Source organism: Rhinoderma darwinii, chromosome 1 (assembly GCF_050947455.1).
Source record: "Rhinoderma darwinii isolate aRhiDar2 chromosome 1, aRhiDar2.hap1, whole genome shotgun sequence".
NCBI lineage: Eukaryota > Metazoa > Chordata > Amphibia > Anura > Rhinodermatidae > Rhinoderma > Rhinoderma darwinii.
In genome coordinates, this window is record NC_134687.1 from 164,232,473 (window position 1) to 164,252,922 (window position 20,450).

The following is a 20,450-nucleotide window of genomic DNA, read 5'->3' on the forward strand; positions in this document are numbered from 1 at the left end:
AGGGATTTTGAATAAGGAAGGCTATCACTCCATTTTGCAACGCTATGCCATACCCTGTGGACAGCGCTTGATTGGAGCCAATTTCATCCTACAACAGGACAATGACTCAAAGCACACCTCCAAATTATGCAAGAACTATTTAGGGAAGAAGCAGGAAGCTGGTATTCTATCTGTAATGGAGTGGCCAGCGCAGTCACCAGATCTCAACCCCATAGAGCTGTTGTGGGAGCAGCTTGACCGTATGGTACGCAAGAAGTGCCCATCAAGCCAATCCAACTTGTGGGAGGGTCTTCTGCAAGCATGGGGTGAAATTTCTCCCGATTACCTCAGCAAATTAACAGCTAGAATGCTAAAGGTCTGCAATGCTGTAATTGCTGCAAATGGAGAATTCTTTGACGAAAGCAAAGTTTGAAGGAGAAAATTATTATTTCAAATAAAAATCATTATTTCTAACCTTGTCAATGTCTGACTATATTTTCTAGTCATTTTGCAACTCATTTGATAAATATAAGTGTGAGTTTTCATGGAAAACACAAAATTGTCTGGGTGACCCCAAACTTTTGAACGGTAGTGTATATACAGCACCACAACAAAGCTCAGTACATATATGTAACGTCCATGGCCACGGGCCGTCGGGTTTACTCACCCCCCGACGCCCGCAGCCATGGGTCCGTGAGCGCTGGTCCCTTCCTAGGGGACGCCAGCGCTCACTGCCGCTCCGTCCTGCTGTGTCCCGTAGGGCCAGTGCGCGCACAAATTATCCGTCATCATCATCAACTGCCCTGATTTCCTGGTCTATAAGAAGGCCCCTGGCCTTCTGATCCTTGCCTGAGCGTTGTTAGTCTATCCCAGTCTGTCTCGCAAATGGTCCCTTAGTGTTTCCCGTTCCAGCTGTTACCCGTGCCCTGTTACCCGTTCCTGTGTTCCGTATTGTCCTAGTTCCTGTGCCTACCTGCGTTGGAGTAGTGTTGTCTGCCACGTCCAGTGTCTTCTGCCACGTCAAGTGTCGTCTGCCACGTCCAGTGTCATTTGCCTCGTCCAGTGTCTTCCGCCACGTCCTGTGTCTTCTGCCACGTCCAGTGTCTTCTGCTTCATCGGATACTGCCCGCCACGTCTGGCGCCACCTGCCGCACCAGCCTCCATCCGTACTGAAGCCACAGCCACCGTCCGGACTATTTCAGGTACCCAAGCGTTACTGTCTGCCATTGACTTTCGCATAGACTGTGACCTGGTCAGCTGCCTCCCCGCTACGGCGGAGCGGCCTAGTGGGTCCACATACCCCGCGTCCGTGACAATATAAACAGCACCAGAACAAAGCTCAGTACATATATACAGCACCAGAACAAAACTCCAAACTCAGTACATATACCGTATATGTCGGCGTATAAGACGACTGGGCGTATAAGACGACCCCCAACTTTTACCCTTAAAATATAGAATTTAAGATATACTCACCATTTCGTGCAGGAGCGCTTCACTATGGCCATCGGTGGCAGGACCCAGGACTCTCTGTCTCTTTGAACTCGCGCATGCGCAGATAGGCTGCTTCATCGCGCGAGATCTGAGAGGCAGGGAATGAGAGGAAAGGGCGGGCCAGAGGATCTTACAGAGATGTTCCCTGGCGGCTAATACCGGCTTCCCTCAGATCCGTGGCGGATTCCGTGCATCCCGGGAGCCTGTGTACCGGACTGCAGGCTCACAAGGTAACACACAACCTGTGTGTAGACAATATGTAGACTAGGGATGTCACGATACCAGAATTTGGACTTCGATACCGATACTTCGTTTAGTATTGCGATTTCGATACCAATTTCGATACTTTTGCCAACAGTAATAAAAAAAAAAATTCTTCCGTTTTCTGATGTGAGGCACGACGTGTGATGAATTTTGAACGCGCCTCACATTAATAGTAATTAATCCCATCATGTTTCTCAGTCATATTGGGTTAATGTGCGAGGTACATGATGGGGTTAATTACTATTAATGTGAGGAACATGGAGGGTAAATTCATCGCACCTCGCATTAATAAGTGAATGAAAGCCGTGTTTATTTCATTTTTTTACAGCGTACACATCATAAATGATGCAAAAACATTGTTGTCCGCGCCATTACTGAATGTGTATATTTTATGTATTGAGACTTATTTTAATGTTTATTGTAAAAAAGGTGAAGGTGTATTTTTTTTAAAATTTAACAATACTTTGTTTTTACTTTATTTTTAAACTTTAATGTAGTGACATATATCAGATATGTGCCAGTACATTAACCTGTGGACGGATAATACACAGGCAGTTGTTAGGACATACTTGGGTATGTCCTAACAACATGAAATATGGTAAGACAGCCCTGGGGTCCGTCAATAGACCCTGGGCTGTCTGCCCATATATGGTATGGCCCTCGATCGCGTCACAGGAATTCCCTGTGACGCGATCCAGGGGCATCCCCCCTTCTCACTTTCCCCTGAATGCTGCAGTCAGCTGTGATCGCAGCATTCAGGGGAATAACGGCGGAGATGAGCGGTTTCTCTGATCTCCGCCGTTATAGAGCGGGGCTGCGGCTGTGTAATATAGCCATTGCCCCGCTCCTGACAGGAAGTGCGCGCGCGGTCAGCATGAGGTGATGCGGCCGTCGCTGCACTAATGAGCGGCAGTTCAGGCACTGAAGACAGAACATGGGGGTGTTTTGTAGCGCGCCCGCCATGTTCTGTCTCCAGTGCCGCCGCTCATTAGTGCAGCGCTGGCCGCATTGCATCATCCTGACCCCGCGAACTTATCATGACTCAGGAGCGGGGCTGTGGCTGAATTACACAGCCGCAGCCACGCTCCCATACATTCATGTGTTACTATACTGAGCTGTGCGGCTGCAACGTGCATCCCTAATGTAGACAATATCCGGCATATAAGACGACCCCACACTTTTGACATTTTTTTAAGGGTGTAAAAAGTCGTCTTGTACGCCGATATATACGGTATATACAGCACCAGCACAAATACAGGTAAGTACAGAGATCATTTTAAAATGTAGTGTAACCCCTGCCGAATAGGTTTGTACAGCTTAAAACTACAGCTCCCCTTTATGGCCAGAACAATGGTAAGCATATGCTGGGAGTTGCGGTTTCACACCAAATAAATCATAACACCCATCAACTCGCTTCAGATTATACAGTGACTACAGTACTGATTAGAGGCAGAATAAACATTTACATTGAGTTACTCACAAGTGACATCTTCTCAGGTTGGATTCATTCATTTTTTTTCTTCTTCTCCATCCGATCCAGACCTTTTCTTCTGCAACTTCTCACTTTTGAAATATTTCCACACCTATAAATGAAGATAAAATTCTCATGGTGCCACACACTACGCCCCTAAATATAATAGCGCCATACACTGTGTCCCTGATCATAAAAGCACCATACACTTTGCCCCACACACACAGTGCCCCCTGTAGATAGTGCCCCACCATAGAGCCCCCTGTAGTTAGTGCCCCACCATAGAGCCCCCTGTAGATAGTGCCCCAGCATAGAGCCCCCTGTAGACAGTGCCCCTTCATAGAGCCAGCCCCCTGTACACAATACCGCCCATACACAGCCCAGTGTCATCAGCCACGTCCAGTGTCATCCGTCACGTCTGGAGCAACCTGCTGCACCCACCTCCATCAGTGCTAAAGCCTCAGCCTCTGTCTGGACTTTTCAGGTAACCTAGTGCGGGACTTTGTATTTGATTGGGTGCTCTGTTGCTTGGCCAGCTGCCTCCCCGCTACGGCGGTGCGGCCTAGTGGGTCCTCATACCCACAGACCGTGACATATTATATACTATATCATTGTTGTACGAATGTCACAAATTAAGCCTTGTCCACACAATTCAGTTTTGGTGCAGTTATCAAATTTTTATAATATGTAGCAATATGTCAACTTACCGGACCTGTGAGGATAGCTTGATGTCATCTGAGGGACTACTTTTATGTCTTTGATGTCTGTCATGGATTGTTTTAAAGTGATTATTACAGTATCTTTTCCCGTGTATTTATTTAGAGTACGGATGGAAGCAGATTTTCTTTCAGTATAGTAGATGTGATCTGAGAAAAGTGAAAGCCCCCAACTGCTTTGTCTTGAAGAACTACAAAAAACAAAAACAGAATTTATATTTACATCATTGTTTAATAGCCTATATAAGTCTTCTGCCTGGCAAGAAGTTAGGATGTTCCTTGAAGAAGTTCTGCCACCACTTTGACCAATATAAAATAAACATATGGCAGACCTTTTAAAAAAACATCACATATTTAGTGGTGTTTTCCTGGCATTTTTTACCACATATCTTTGTGGCAAAAAAATGCCAGATGTTAGTTTGAAGTCAATGGGGAATATAAAATGCTCATGTAAACATGGCATTTTTTTAGATGCCTTTTTTTCTTGTGTGATCGGGCCAGAGGAAGTGTTGTTACACGAAACAGGCTGTTGACCACTGGGATCATCCTCCCTCACCCCTTGTCTATGGACATTTCATGAGCAGAAATAAATAGAATTTTATACAGGATGGTGAGTTGCCGCTTTTTCTTTTGTGCTTTTCTTTGTATTGATGGATAGCCTTTTTTTCTTTAGTTTGAATTTTTTGAGTCAGTGGCGCTTTTGCAAAATTGCAGCAAGCCTGGCTTTGGATTTTTTTTGCATCATTTAGTAGTGTTTTTGTGCCATAGAGCTCTGTAGATATTTCTTATTTTTAAGTGTCAATGTGTATTCCTTTTTTATCCTTTTTTCATGCCATTTTTGGTGGCGTTTTTTCAGAGAAAATCATGTGTTGCAAAGAGGAATCTTTGCATCACATAATCTTTGAATGACATGATTTGCAATGTTAAAAACACCAAGAAAAATGAGTTCGTAAACGAGAATAGTAATATAATATTAGAGAAAAAAAAACCTCATGCACTATTTTTTTGTGTGTACCGTTACATTTTTGTGTGGTGGATTTTTTGGCCAAAAAAGGACCTAGAAAAAGTGTGTGTGAAGGAAGCCTAACAATGTCTAAGGTTTCCTCTCCTCATCTTATAAACTTCTCTACAGGGCAGATCGGAAATCTTCCCTGCTGCCAATGTAAGTTATTCTTGAAGGGGTCTCAGGCAGGCGAACTCTACACTTCTTGCCATGTGCAGCATTTCCATAATTTGCATTGGCAGCAAAAATTAAAGGGGTTGTCTAAGACGGGGTGTTTTAAAACAACCACAGGAACCTGTATGAAAAGAACTACCACCTTCTCATAATGACATAATGTAACATTCGCATGACTTAGTCGTCATTGTGACCTAACATCCACAGTGGCCATGTGACAATATGTTAGTATGGAAAAAAAAACAACAGTCTTGACATAACACTGGGATGTCAGTTACTGGTGAGGCATGGGGGAATAAAGGAAGACTTTGAATGGTAACGACATTAAAAAGCATTATTTTTCAGATGGGGTAAGCAAAGTTTTGTTAGTACTTGGGCAGGAAAATAGCTGCACAGAAAATAGTAAGCCGTTATAGTAGACATTTACCTAAGATAACTGCTGATAATACATAATTTATGTACACACAACAAGTAACTTACTGGACTAGTTTCTTTATAACTTCTACAGAATCCCCATTGTAAGTACAAGTGCCAATGCTTGGTTCTGCATCTGATATAATCCAATATATTTTCTTGGCAGATGTGTCCAGTGCAAGTGCTTTAATTTCCCCTCGCATTTCAATGACAGACATTATGACGGTCGCATTCAGATTACATTTTTGAATCACTGACACTAAACTACCAGACGTCCAGAAGAGTAACCTAAAAATGAGAAAATTAAACGCTGTTCTATATTTCTTGATTTGTTGCCATATGCATTTTGGCCACTAGTGGTCAGCAAAAACACACATTGGACACGACAAATCAAAGGCAATTATTTTACACATTTGTCTTCTAAAGAAAACAAAAATTATGCCCATTATATTGAAAAAGTGCCATAAACATAAAACATGCTGTATTGTATTATATTTAGCTAATTCTTCAAACATATTGTGATACAGTTACAACATATTTAAATATTTTTTTTGTTGCTCTTCATTTTCCAGTCATAAATTCTTATAATTGTATAATAACTATATTTAGAAAAATTACTATAATAAACATAGTTGAACACAGATAAAGGACCGTCTACTGCACCCATATTTTTTATATAATTTAAGATGAATAAGGTCAGTGAGAATTATTTTAATATTCAGATTTAAAAACATTATCACATTTTAATATCAGTAGATTTATGTCATTACTATATACTTGTTGGAATAAACTTCAGACATTTCATTCCACACGTGATGGAAATAGCTTACATAATTACTAATGAATGCTATTTTCAAAAGTAATAAAATGTTTTAAAAGTTCTAAAGTTGCATATACCCCTCCACTGGATCAACAGAAATGAAGGTGGGATGAACTAAACCTCTCAAAAGGGTTCTAGCTTTCTTTCCGCTCATGTCAGTCCACTCTATGGTTCCATTGTGTTGATTACACCAGAAAATGTTCCTGTTTTTCCAATCCACTGTGAATTGTGTTGCCCCTTGTATTACAGCACGCATTCTCTGAAAAATAAAAACACTAGTGTTACTGGTAAGTAAAATATTGGAAAAAGGATCTTTTAAAGCCCTCCCAAATGGAAACATTCCTCTTTACCGCTGTAAAGTATGCCTCTAATTTTAGTTTTAAAAAAATAAAAATACAACTCTGTCTGGCAACATGTGTATTATATGGTACTTTGTGGGCAAAATGACCACATAATGATAGAACATCCCCGAACAAACTAAAATACTCTTACTGTCAGCAATGGGACAATGTCACCCCGGTGGAGGGAAAGTCCGCTGCCTGTGGCCAAAACAATTTTCATACCGAAAAAAACATACAGAAGAAAAGGCAAAAACTATTGGGACAAGGAAACTTGAAGGAAGAAGGGAAAATAAAAGGACCGTTGAGGGGGAGGAAGCCAAGGGAGTGGGGAGGAAAGCAACAAGAAAGAAAATTAAAAAAAAAACGGAAGGGAGCTGAACACTGCAGGGTATTTAAACTGTAGCCAGAAGAACAAAGTCAAGCGTAAGGAGGAGAAAACACTTCTCAGAGAGGACAAGTCTTCCATTGTCATAATGTATTTGACTTTTTGGAAATCAGAGGCTCACCAAGAATAGTTGGTTAGACTGTTTGGATGATTCAGGATTTGGAACCCTCCCCCCTAAGAATCGTGCATTTGGTTTGCGCCTGTAGACTAAAATCTATGATGCCTTACTCTATACTCTATCAGACATCAATGGAAGAAATGAAAGCTTTATTCAGTCAGCCTACTGTTAGAGTAGCTAAGAGACAAGAAATCAATGGATATCAGAGTCAACAATTCACTGGACACCATTGAATGGGGCATCAATTCCCACTAAGCTACCAGGGAATAGGGCACAAACTAAAGGAAGAGATAAAACATGGCATACCAAGTGCTGAAGCACAAAGCCACTAGACATAAGGGACTGGGACAAAAAAAAACCACTGGAAAACAGTGACAGCTGCACCAAAACTCGTGACTGCAGAAGCTTGGACACAACCACTAGACCTTAGGGTCTAATCAAATCAGTGATCCATGACTGGGGCACCAAAATACCAGACACCAGGCATTTGGGCTTCAAACCATTGGAAACTAGGAACTGTAGACGTTACCGAAGGACCAGGATACTAAACCACTAAACAAGAGACTGTGTGACAAAACCAATAGATAGCAGAGACTGGGACAGCTAACCACTGATAATCGGTACTGAGACACCAATTCACTGAACACCAGAAGCTTCGGCACCAACCCTCCCTAAGCCATAGTGCACATACCAACTGGGTCATGATAAGGAAACAAAACACTGCATGCCAGGTGCTGATGCACAAAACTACTAGAACCCTGTGACTGAGGCACCAACTCACTGGGCACCATTTACTGGGGCATAATTTCCTACTAAGTTACCATGGCATAGGGCACAAACCAACGGAAACAAAACATGTCATACCAGGAGCTGAGGCACGAAACCAATAGACATGAGGGACAGGGCCACAAAACTACTAGACAAAAGAGTCTGAGACAACGTTATATGACAAAATGACAAAATATGATTCTATGACAAAAAACTTTTTTTATATCATCTTCTTATTTTAGAGCTGTTTCTGCAAATTTTACATCCAACACTTCTGCCTCCTGTTATTGGTAGCAGACAGTCTTGTACAGTATCAAGCTTTATGCTTATCCACTGTACAATAATTATCAAGTCTCATCATCTGCTGCATGGCAAGTGCAACATTCACACAGAAGAGGAAAAAAGGGCATATCGACGTTTACGTGCTCACACGACTCTCGCACACCACAGGAAAGCTTCTGCCCGTCACCCGCAACTGGCTCCAGGACCACAGACTTAGGCCCAACCAAGTGCTGTCACTTCCATAGTTTCTCACATAACAGCTTTCGTTCTGAAGCAGCTCTATCTCTGTTACTGCCAGGTTCCTCCTCTTCCACCCAAATACTGAATACTCACTGGTGGGAACAGCAGCGTTTTATACAATAGGCGCCGTCACCAGCATCAGGACACCGCGCAGCCACGCTGCATCATCTTAGCGCTGTTATGGTGCAGCATGAAATTTAACAAGGATGGCACCCGGGCTGTACCTCCCGGAGCCAAAGCAATTTAGAGCAAGCCAGCAAGCCAACCATCAAACAAAAAAAAGAGTCACAACGTTATAGTGCAACAAACATGCGCAGCACAACATAAGTATACAGGTCGGATTGGCCACATTAGTGTAGTTGGCCATGCATGCCTCTCCTCCTGTAGCACACCACCTAGCGATAAAAACAGCATAAGACAGGCAGCACAACAGCACACATTAAAGACACAGTACATAATAAATAGACCATATTCCGGATTTATACAAAATATACAGTAAGGCAACATAAAGACCCATTTAGAGAGGCTCTGTGTAAAGGATCTGCCAGACACAGCTTCTGTGTCGACGCCCGTGGTTAATCAGTCTGCACCTGCTCCTAAGTCTGAGAGAGTGACACGATCTTCTACCAGTCAGGCTGGGAGGCTGAGGAGTGGGAGAGCCTATCACAGCCTGGCCAGACAGAGCTAGCTCCCGCCCTCTGTCTATTTATACCTGCATTTCCTGCTCCTCCTTTGCCTGTGATTCTTTTCTGTTTCCTGGCTCTGCTGCTCCTGCTCTGATTATTGACCTTGCTTCATTTTTGACCCTGGCTTTTTAGTTGACTTCCTGTAATGACGGGGTAGGGAGACAGACAGGTGAGCCCCAATCTACCCGCCACTCAGTCCCTGCCTACTTGCAACGGCCAGTCCTAGGCGACGGCGTACAACTGGGCGACGGTCCCGACGCTCAATAAGTGCACGACAGACAAACAGACAAGGGTACACAGAAGCTAAGGGAAATGGGGCAGTTGCCCACGGCAACACAGCGAGCAACAAGAGTAGTGAACGAGCCGAGTCAAACCAGGAGTGCACGAGGTACAAATCGCAGAGCAGGAGCGTAGTCAGAAAGCCAGGGTCAAAAATGAAGCAAGGTCAATAATCAGAGCAGGAGCAGCAGAGCCAGGAAACAGAAAAGAATCACAGGCAAAGGAGGAGCAGGAAATGCAGGTATAAATAGACAGTGGGCGGGAGCTAGCTCCGTCTGGCCAGGCTGTGATAGGCTCTCCCACTCCTCAGCCTCCCAGCCTGACTGGTAGAAGATCGTGTCACTCTCTCAGACTTAGGAGCAGGTGCAGACTGATTACCCACGGGCGTCGACACAGAAGCTGTGTCTGGCAGATCCTTTACACTCTGTCACCAGTTTCATAATTCTCTATCTCCTACCTAATCTAATAAACGTTTTGTTGTAGGTAACTACTGTGTTGTTTTTTTTTAAAACCTTTACTATTGACAAAGTTCTGATAATTGTAACATTTATGCAAATTTTTTCTAAATGCCCAACTGGGCGTTTTTTTTTGTTTAACCAAGATAGCGTTGTAAAGAAAAGTTTATGACGCTGACCAATCAGCGTCATATACTACTCTTCATTCATGCCCATCTTTTTCACATCACAGCGTGTGCTGTTAATAAGACTGGGCATGAATGGCGAGAAGTGTATGACGATGATTGGTCAGCATCATAAACCTTTCTTTACATCGCCCACTTGGTTAAATGAAAAAAAAATGCTTAGCTGGGCATTTAGAAAAAATTTGCATAAATCTAAAAATGTTCAGAACTTTGTCAATAATAAACGTTTTTCAAAAACAACACACAAAACAGTAGTTATCAGCATCAAACCGTTTATTAGATTAGGTAGGAGATAGGGAAGTGTTAAACTGGTGACAGAGACTCTTTAATAGTTGGGGATTCTCCCTCACACTCTTATAACTGCATATTGCAGCCAGCAATAGGCTATTGTATGTACCTTCCCGCCAGCTGAGGGTGCCTCACAGGACTGAACAGAAAGTGAGTAAAAAATTGAGGGAGAATCCTGCTGTGATCATTACTGGAAGGGGATAATGTGATTACTGTAGGGGGTGCTGAAATTACTATTGTTGGGAAGAGGCTACTGTGACCACTTAGGCTTCGTTCACATCTGCGCTAGGGCTCCGTTCTGACGTTCTGTCGGAGCTTTCCGTCGGAACAGAGCCCTGACAGACACAAATGGAGGAAACCATAGGTTTCCGTTTCCATCACTATTGATTTCAATGGTGACGGATCCAGTCCCAATGGTTTCCGTTTGTCTCCATTGTGCAAGGGTTCCGTCATTTTCACGGAATCAATAGCATAGGAGACGAAGCTTTAAGGGGTTTGCTGTGACTATTGTGAATATGAGGCTGCTGTGACCAATGTAGAGCAGGATTGCTGTGACAGCTGTGGGGGAGGAGCGCTGTTGTGACTGCTGTGAATGAGGGGGCTGCTATGATTACTGTGGGAGGCTGGCTGCTGTAACTACTGGAGAAGATGAGAGGGAGCTTGCTGTGACAAGCACGGAAGAAACAGCCAGCTACTGGGGAAGTGGCGGGACCGGCTGTGCCTGGTGAGGTGGGATGAGAGCAGGAGCTGTGACTACTGGGGAAGTTGAGTAGGGAGCCTGCTGTGATTAGTGAGGCGGAATAGAGCTGTTTCCGTGACTACCGCAGAAATTAAATAGGCTGCTGTTGCTATTGGGGACGTTGGTGTGGGGTTGGCTCCTAGAGATGGCTAAGATTTGTTCAGGCATGCCCTAGACTAAACATTTACTAACTAGAGAGATAGATAGATAGATAGATAACGTCTACGGCCGCGGACAGTCGTCCTGACTTACCCTCTGACGGCCGCGGCCATGGACGAGTGAGTTCCCGGCGGCATCTCCCTACTGAGAGACGCCTGCACTCACTTCCTGGTCCGGACATTCTTCCGCAGGGCGGGCTCGCCCGCTCGTGCACGGCCCTAAAGGGCCTGTACGCGCACAGTTGCAGAATACTGCAATTAGCCCAGAATGCTTAGGGACTATAAAAGGGGCTCTGCCCTCTTGATCCTTGCCTGAGCGTTGTTGTGTTGCCTTAAGTTTGTCTTTGCAAATGGTCTCCTAGTGTTTTCCAGTTCCCAGTGTTACTCGTTCCTGCTGCCTGTACCCTGTATCCCGTGCTACCGTGCCTCTGTGCCTTCAAGAGTTGGCGTCGTGTTGTGCCCTCTGCTGCATCTATTGTGTTGCACCCCGCCGGGTGTCTGTCTTCTGTCAGAGCCTCATCTTAGCCTGAATCTACCGCTACTGTCTACATTGCCTCAGGTACCCTTTCTGAACTATAGGCATTGCATTGTACCTGTTTGGCCAGCTGCTATCCCGCTATGCGGTACGGCCCAGTGGGTCCATACCCCACGCCGTGACAGATAGATAGATACATTTTTTTAATACAAATAGTATTTGTCTAAAAAAAGATGACAATGGATAGGCAAAAAAACACGATTTAGGTAAAGTGTAGGTCCGCCTGTGAACATCATTTTACAGCTTATACATAGAATTAATCTAAAGAATAAGTTGAGTAACTTTGGAAATACATTGCATTGCTTGAGTTAGAATCACAACTCGAAATCACAATTCTGCAGGCTACTATAGCTAATTATCCCATCACGCTTTGCTGGATCAATGTCTGGACAAGGCTTGCTCTGGTGATTTGCTTTTTGGCAAGTAAAGTCTTTATATCATACAGAAATATGATGACGGAAAAACCCACTAGGGGTCTCAGCTAAACTGACAGAGATGTGTCTGACAAAAGGGTGGTAGACTGTTTCCAGTGGCATACTGCAGAACCATGAATGCAGCTCTGGGCTATAAAGACTGAAACAACAACGTTAATGACATTTGTTTGTAGATTATTGATCTGGCTACCTAATCTAATAAGGAACAAGCTACTGTAAGCATTCATTTTAAAAATTTGCTGCACCACTTGCTTTAATGTTTCTATTATTAAAGTTTCTGAATGGTAGGTAGACAGTATTTTGGATCCCAAAACGGCAGCTAGCTAGTTTCCCCTGTACTACACAGAAGTTGTAAGCTTTGCTGCTATTCTGCAAGTAATGTGAGTGTGATAATGACTACTCTACATCTATAGATACATTCATACATGCTATCATGATTTTTATACACTGGAATTTACATAGTTAATGTCAATTTACCTCACGTCTAGTTTTATTTAAAAATATCCTCTGTATAAAACCTCTGTTAGTATCAAGCCAGTAAAGTCTTTGTTCCTGATGGTCAAAATCCAACAACACTGAAGATCCTGCTCTACCCACTATTGTCTTGAGATTAGTACCATCAGAGTCAATGCTGAGAATATCATTTCCATGGCTGAACAACAGGAAAGGTGTTGGACCTGAAAAATAAAGATGGACAAGTAATTAGAGATATTTTTTTTTTTTACAAAATACATGCCAATTACGATACTATACTCTTTAGGTGATAATCAGTGTTCCCTAGAAAGAGGAAATTTTGTAAGGAGCTTGGCCATGGAGTAGTCAAACTTTGTTTAGTTTAGAATCTACTTATGTGGAGTCTCGGTTAGGTAATCTATCTGGGGATCAGGGACAAGTACATAAGGTTTTTAGTCCACAGTGCCCCCATAAAGTGATAGCAGATATAGTTAGGCTCTACTCACACTACATTTGCAGTGTATGCTGGGAAAGCTCCCTTTTCATACAACAAAAGGTTTCTCTAGGGCCCATTGACTTGATGTTTGCCAAAAGAGTGTCCTGGTGGCCCAACTTTGACATCTACTGTGAGGTCTACCAATAAATCACGATATACTATATGGCCACCAATGTCATAGACCCTTAGGAAGGCACAAACGTTTTATTTGAAATTGGGCTACAACCTTCAATCAACACAACATTTTGCAATATATCATAAGATGGGGTAGGGTAAGAACCCCAGCACTATGCTTAAAGTCTATAAACACGTTTGCACTGAATTTTGTTTATTATTCTTTACCTCCTGAATAAAGCTGGGCATGAATGAAGAGAAGTGTATGACGATGATTGGTCAGCGTCATACACTTTTCTTTACATCGCCCATTTGGTTAATTGAAAAAAAATGGTTAGTTGGGCATTTCGAAAAAATTATCATAAATCTAAAAATGTTCAGAACTTTATCAATAATAACGGGATTCCACGGGATGTCTATTCACAATCTGTGCACTTCATTACTGTTTTTGTGGTAGTGGCAGCAGAGCATATCGTAATCTCGCTGTAACCTGTCATTTACCGCGTAATCTCGCGAGATTACGCTTCCTCTGCTGTAACTACCACAGACAGACTAATGAAGTGCAAGGATTGTGAATAGACATCCCGTGGAATGTCTATTCACTGTCTAAACACTTCAGTATTGTTAATGTGTTAGTATAAGACAGCACATAGCGATCTAAAAGGATCCCTATGTGCTGACTAAATGAATGGAAAGGAGTGCATGACGCTGATTGGTCAGCGTCATACACTCCTCTGTACAACGCCCACTTGGGCATTAAGCAACTCATTAGCATAAATCTAAAATCGCTAATAAAGTGGTGAAAATAGATCGTTTTATTAAATAAAAAGCATTACTGTCACCTACAGTACATTATAGTGCCGATCTCCTTATGTAGGAGATAAGGCACTGATAATAAAAGTGAAAAACTGACAGGCAAGTTAAAGTGTATGTTCACAAATGCCAGAAGTCTAGCAAGCAAAATGGGGGAGCTGGAGGCCTTGATACTGGAAGAAAATATAGATATAGTTGGTGTTGCTGAAACATGGCTGGACTCTTCACATGACTGGGCTGTAAATCTACAGGGTTTTACACTTTTTCGGAAAGACAGGACAAATAGGAAAGGTGGTGGTGTATGTCTGTATGTGAGAAATGATATGAAGGTGAGTGTGAAAGAGACAATAGTGGGTGAATACTGTGAGGAGGTTGAAACCTTGTGGGTGGAACTAGAAAGGGAGGTAAACACTGAAAAAATTACTTTTGGTGTAATCTATAGACCCCCCCAATATAACTGAGGAGATGGAAGTTCAGCTATATAAACAGATGGAGCGGGCTGCACAGGCGGGTACTGTAGTGATAATGGGAGATTTTAATTTCCGGGATATTAATTGGTGTCATGGTTCGGCTTCAACTGCAAAGGGGAGACATTTCCTCAACCTGTTGCAGGAAAATTTTATGGGCCAGTTTGTGGAAGACCCGACTAGAGGTGAAGCTCTGTTGGATCTGGTCATTTCTAATAATGCAGATCTTGTTGGGAATGTCAATGTTCGTGAAAACCTCGGTAACAGTGATCATAATATAGTTACATTTTACCTATACTGTAAAAAACAAACGCAGGCTGGGAGGGCAAAAACATTTAATTTTAAGAAAGCCAATTTCCCCAGGATGAGGGCTGCAATTCAGGATATAGACTGGGAAGAACTAATGTCAAATAATGGAACAAATGATAAATGTGAGATTTTCAAATCTACTTTGAGTTATTATAGTGCAAAATTTATTCCTACAGGTAACAAGTATAAACGACTCAAATTAAACCCCACATGGCTTACACCTTCTGTGAAAGGGGCAATACATGACAAAAAAAGGGCATTTAAAAAATACAAATCTGAGGGTACAGCTGTAGCCTTTATAAAATATAAAGAGCTTAATAAAATCTGTAAAAATGTAATAAAATTAGCAAAAATACAAAATGAAAGGCAGGTGGCCAGGGATAGTAAAACAAATCCCAAAAAATTCTTCAAGCATATAAATGCAAAAAAGCCCAGGTCTGAACATGTAGGACCCCTAGATAATGGTAATGGGGAGTTGATCACAGGGGATCAAGAGAAGGCAGAGTTACTAAATGGGTTCTTTAGCTCTGTATATACAACTGAAGAAGGAGCAGCTGATGTAGCCGGTGCCAGTGCTGTTAATATATCAGTTGATATACTGAATTGGATGAATGTAGAGATGGTCCAAGCTAAATTAAATAAAATAAATGTGCACAAGGCCCCGGGACCAGATGGGTTACACCCTAGAATTCTTAAAGAGCTTAGTTCAGTTATTTCTGTCCCCCTTTTCATAATATTCAGAGAATCTCTAGTGACTGGTATAGTGCCAAGGGACTGGCGCAGGGCAAATGTGGTGCCTATTTTCAAAAAGGGCTCTAGGTCTTCCCCGGGTAATTATAGACCAGTAAGCTTAACATCCATCGTGGGGAAAATGTTTGAGGGGCTATTGAGGGACTATATACAGGATTATGTGACAATAAATAGCATTATAAGTGACAGCCAGCACGGTTTTACTAAGGACAGAAGTTGTCAAACTAACCTAATCTGTTTTTATGAAGAGGTGAGCAGAAGTCTAGACAGAGGGGCCGCTGTGGATTTAGTGTTTTTGGACTTTGCAAAGGCATTTGACACTGTCCCCCATAGACGCCTAATGGGTAAATTAAGGACTATAGGTTTAGAAAATATAGTTTGTAATTGGATTGAGAATTGGCTCAAGGACCGTATCCAGAGAGTTGTGGTCAATGATTCCTTCTCTGAATGGTCACCGGTTATAAGTGGTGTACCCCAGGGTTCAGTGCTGGGACCACTATTATTCAACTTATTTATTAATGATATAGAGGATGGGATTAATAGCACTATTTCTATTTTTGCAGATGACACCAAGCTATGTTATATAGTTCAGACTATGGAAGATGTTCATGAATTGCAGGCAGATTTAAACAAACTAAGTGTTTGGGCTTCCACTTGGCAGATGAAGTTTAATGTAGATAAATGTAAAGTTATGCATCTGGGTACCAACAACCTGCATGCATCATATGTCCTAGGGGGAGCTACACTGGCGGATTCACTTGTTGAGAAGGATCTGGGTGTACTTGTAAATCATAAAGTCAATAACAGCATGCAGTGTCAATCAGCTGCTTCAAAGGCCAGCAGGATATTGTCGTGTATTAAAAGAGGCATGGACTCGCGGGACAGGGATGTAATATTACCACTTTACAAAGCATTCGTGAGGCCTCATCTAGAATATGCAGCCCAGTTCTGGGCTCCAGTTCATAGAAAGGATGCCCTGGAGTTGGAAAAAATACAAAGAAGAGCAACGAAGCTAATTAGGGGCATGGAGAATTTAAGTTAAGAGGAAAGATTGAAAGAATTAAACATATTTAGCCTTGAAAAAAGACGACTAAGGGGGGACATGATTAACTTATATAAATATATTAATGGCACATACAAAAAATATGGTGAAATCCTGTTCCTTGTAAAACCCCCTCAAAAAACAACGGGGCACTCCCTCCGTCTGGAGAAAAAAAGGTTCAAGCTGCAGAGGCGACAAGGCTTCTTTACAGTAAGAACGGTGAATTTATGGAATAGTCTACCGCAGGAGCTGGTCACAGCAGGGACAGTAGATGGCTTTAAAAAAGGGTTAGATAATTTCCTAGAACAAAAAAATATTAGCTCCTATGTGTAGAATATTTTTTTATTTTTATTTTTTTTCCTTCCCTTTTCCCTTCCCTTGGTTGAACTTGATGGACATGTGTCTTTTTTCAGCCGTACTAACTATGTAACTATATGACCGAGAAGAGAAGAAATGCCAACAAACAAGAACATGTAGAAAAATAGAAAAAATACTTTAATGAAAATGACACATAAATACATAATAATAAAAAGAATCCATAAACCAACAGGTTAAAAAAAGACTAACACGCCATGCAATATACAAGAAAGGTAACGTCTAAGGTAGACGAGCAATGGTGACAACCAAATGGTGTGATCTAATGATCAGGGTATGTAAATACATAAATATGAGTAAATATAACTGACTACAAATGTGTGTCAGATAAGGTAATTAGAGAGAAAGTATATACTCTAAGGTACAAAAGATAGTACCATAAATGAATACCATTAGTAGATGAATATGAAAGAATGTGTGGAAATGAAACACATACCCATTGATCAACCAGATGAATGCACGGCGATGTGTCTGCCCCAACGCGCGTTTCGGCGCAACTGCCTTCGTCTGGGGGTAGCATTTGAATGATGTGTGTATCACTATATATAGGGATGGACCAGCCAATCATAGAGTAATAAGGGAAAACCCCAGTATAAACATGTCATAATACATGTATCGCTACATATTTACCGGTCGCTTACCTCGTGGTGAAGGTGGTGGCCGCACCTACCAGAAGCGCCAATCACGAGAGGCCAGGACCGGATGCACGTCATCGCGTCAAAAGACGCGGTCACGTGGATCCGGAACCCGGCGCGTCATGAGGGCGGGACGGAGGCCGGGCACCCATTCACAAATCAAAGGGAGCGACGCAGCGAGAGGGTAAGTAACCCAGGATACGCCAGTGTATACAAAAATGGCCGTGAAGCCAGATGATTCAAGACGTCAGTAAATAACATATATGTCGATATAATACACATGTGAACGAACAAATTTGGATAAAGTATAATGATCTGACAAAAGACAGCATGAGAAAGCATGAATGGAGTGAAATAGTAGTATTATCAGAAAAAATTTGTACTGAATAGATTATAAAAAATCGTGAGGGAGAACAGATGCACTGAACAACAGTGCCTGAATAATAGAAACAAGGGAATAAATGCTGCATGAGTGAAAAAATAAAAAATAAAAATAATAAAAATAAAGTGATATGATTTAAGAATAAGTGAAAATAAAAAATGAAAAATATTTAATTGAAAAAAATATATGTGTGTATGTGTGTGTGAAGGTAAATAAGTGATTGAATATAGAGTGAGTGAGAAATAGTGACAATAAATGGAGTGGGTAATACATCCAATAGATAAACAGTGTACGGTGAAAAAGAGATGGAAATTAAATATGTATATATATATATATATATATATATACAACTAAGGATAAATAATATAAAGAGTGACATGATAAAGTTTAATTTAATTTACCATCTTTTGACAAGATTAGTTAAAAAGTGCACAAAACATTACACTAATTGTTGTATTGACAAAAGAATAAATAATAAACGCAAAGCCGAGATGACACACACAGATACAAATGCAGATTGTATATTAGCTGGTCGCTGCGCATCACAAATGAACGAAATCGATGGAAAAATATACTGGCATCCCAAAAAGTGGAAGACAAGGAATCCGAATGATGAAAAACAGAATCGCATCAAAGATCTAATCTGTAATGAAATAAAAAATGTTAAAATCATATAAACACACATGATCCTATATGAAAAATAACAAAAGAACTCCAACACCATTAAAAGCTGCTGATAGTCAGAGAAATGATGAATATCCTGCGGTCTCATTGAGACCTGCGGGGTACATAGTTTGAAGTCTCCATATCCATTTACACTCACGCTGTAGTAAACGTTTTTTAAGATCAACCCCACGCATACCAAGGTTAATGTGGTCAATGCCCCTGATCTTGGAATTACAAGCATGGTGTGATCGGAAATGCCTAGGGATTGTCTTGAGCTGCTCGATGTTATCAGCCGTTTTTGCATTCTCGATGTCCCGTACATGTTCTCTTACCCTCAAACGTAGCTCACGGGTGGTCATACCTACATATATCTTCGGACAGGGGCAAAGGGCATAGTATATAACACCCTTAGTTCCACAAGATATAGGCCAACAGATTTTAAAATCATGTTTTCCGCTGGAATCTGTAAATTTTCCTATTCGTTCAATATTAGGACAACTGATACAGTCGCCGCATGGTTTGCAACCCCATTTTGGTCCCTTAGTACCAAACACCTTGCCAGGTTGAGTGGGTGAGAGGTAACTGCGTACCATGGCATCACGCAGATTGGGAGCTCTGCGGGGTGCCATGGCAGGATAATGAGGAAGAACTTTCAACAAGATGGGATCAGTCAGCAATATCGGACAGAATTTGTTCAAGACACTGCGCATTTCTGTCCACCGAGAGTTAAAGGTGGTAATAAATCTCACCTTTGATACTGTGTCAGACCTTGGAGTAACTTGCAAAAGTTGTTGTCGGTTGGTCTTTGACGCTCGGTCCCGAGCTTTACGTATACTGCGTTGACTATAACCCCTTTGAGTAAACCTGTCGCCTAGTTCTTTGAAGCGAAATTTAAGATCTACATTGGTGGAGCAAATCTTCTTTACACGTAAAAATTGACCCACTGGAATAGCATCGATGGTATGACGAGGGTGCGATGAAGTGGCATGCAAAAGTGAGTTGGTAGAAGTTTCCTTACGGTATAAATCCGTCTGTAAAAAACCATTACCATCTTTCTTAATTAGTATATCCAAAAAATCGACACTAGAGTAGCTCCATTTATATGTGAGTTTGATGTTGAGCAGGTTACAATTCAAAACTTTAATGAAAGCTGAAAGGTCTTCAGGAGTGCCCTGCCAGATCATGAAAATGTCATCAATGAACCGTGCCCAAAAAGGGACACGACTCATTGATGGCCCATGATCTGACAGAAAAAGATCCCTCTCCCACAGCCCCAGGAACAAATTGGCATATGAGGGTGCACATGCCGCCCCCATCGCCGTCCCCTGGAGCTGTAGGAAAAACGATCCATTGAAGGTGAAAAAATTATGTTTGAGTGTGAAGTCTAGCAACAACAAAATGAGTTGAGAGACTTCACCCTCAATGTCACTCATGGACAAAAAGCTCTTGACTGCATGTAGACCATCACTGTGTTGAATGCTAGTGTAAAGAGATTCGACATCACATGTAACTAGTAAATGGTCTGAATCAATGTGAATCCCCTCGATCTTTAATAACAGATCAGCTGAATCACGCAGATAAGATGGTAAACACTCAACAAGGGGTTTCAGATGAAAATCAATCCACCTACATGCCTTTTCCATAAGGCCCCCAGTGCCCGAAATAATAGGCCTACCTGGCGGGTTCTTTGCATCTTTGTGAATTTTAGGCAATAGATACA

The 20,450-nt window shown here is 41.9% G+C and overlaps 1 protein-coding gene across 1 annotated transcript in view; it reads right to left on the reverse strand.

Moving 5' to 3' along the window:
• The window catches only part of EGF (epidermal growth factor), a 187,983-nt gene that overhangs the window by 94,441 nt on the left and 73,092 nt on the right, over positions 1-20,450 (reverse strand). The window contains exons 2-5 of the mRNA XM_075860522.1: positions 12,706-12,905; positions 6,413-6,594; positions 5,582-5,803; positions 3,916-4,115 (exon numbers count right to left, since the gene is read on the reverse strand). Of these exons, the coding sequence (XP_075716637.1) occupies positions 3,916-4,115; positions 5,582-5,803; positions 6,413-6,594; positions 12,706-12,905 (804 nt within the window). The remainder of the gene's footprint in view (positions 1-3,915; positions 4,116-5,581; positions 5,804-6,412; positions 6,595-12,705; positions 12,906-20,450) is intronic.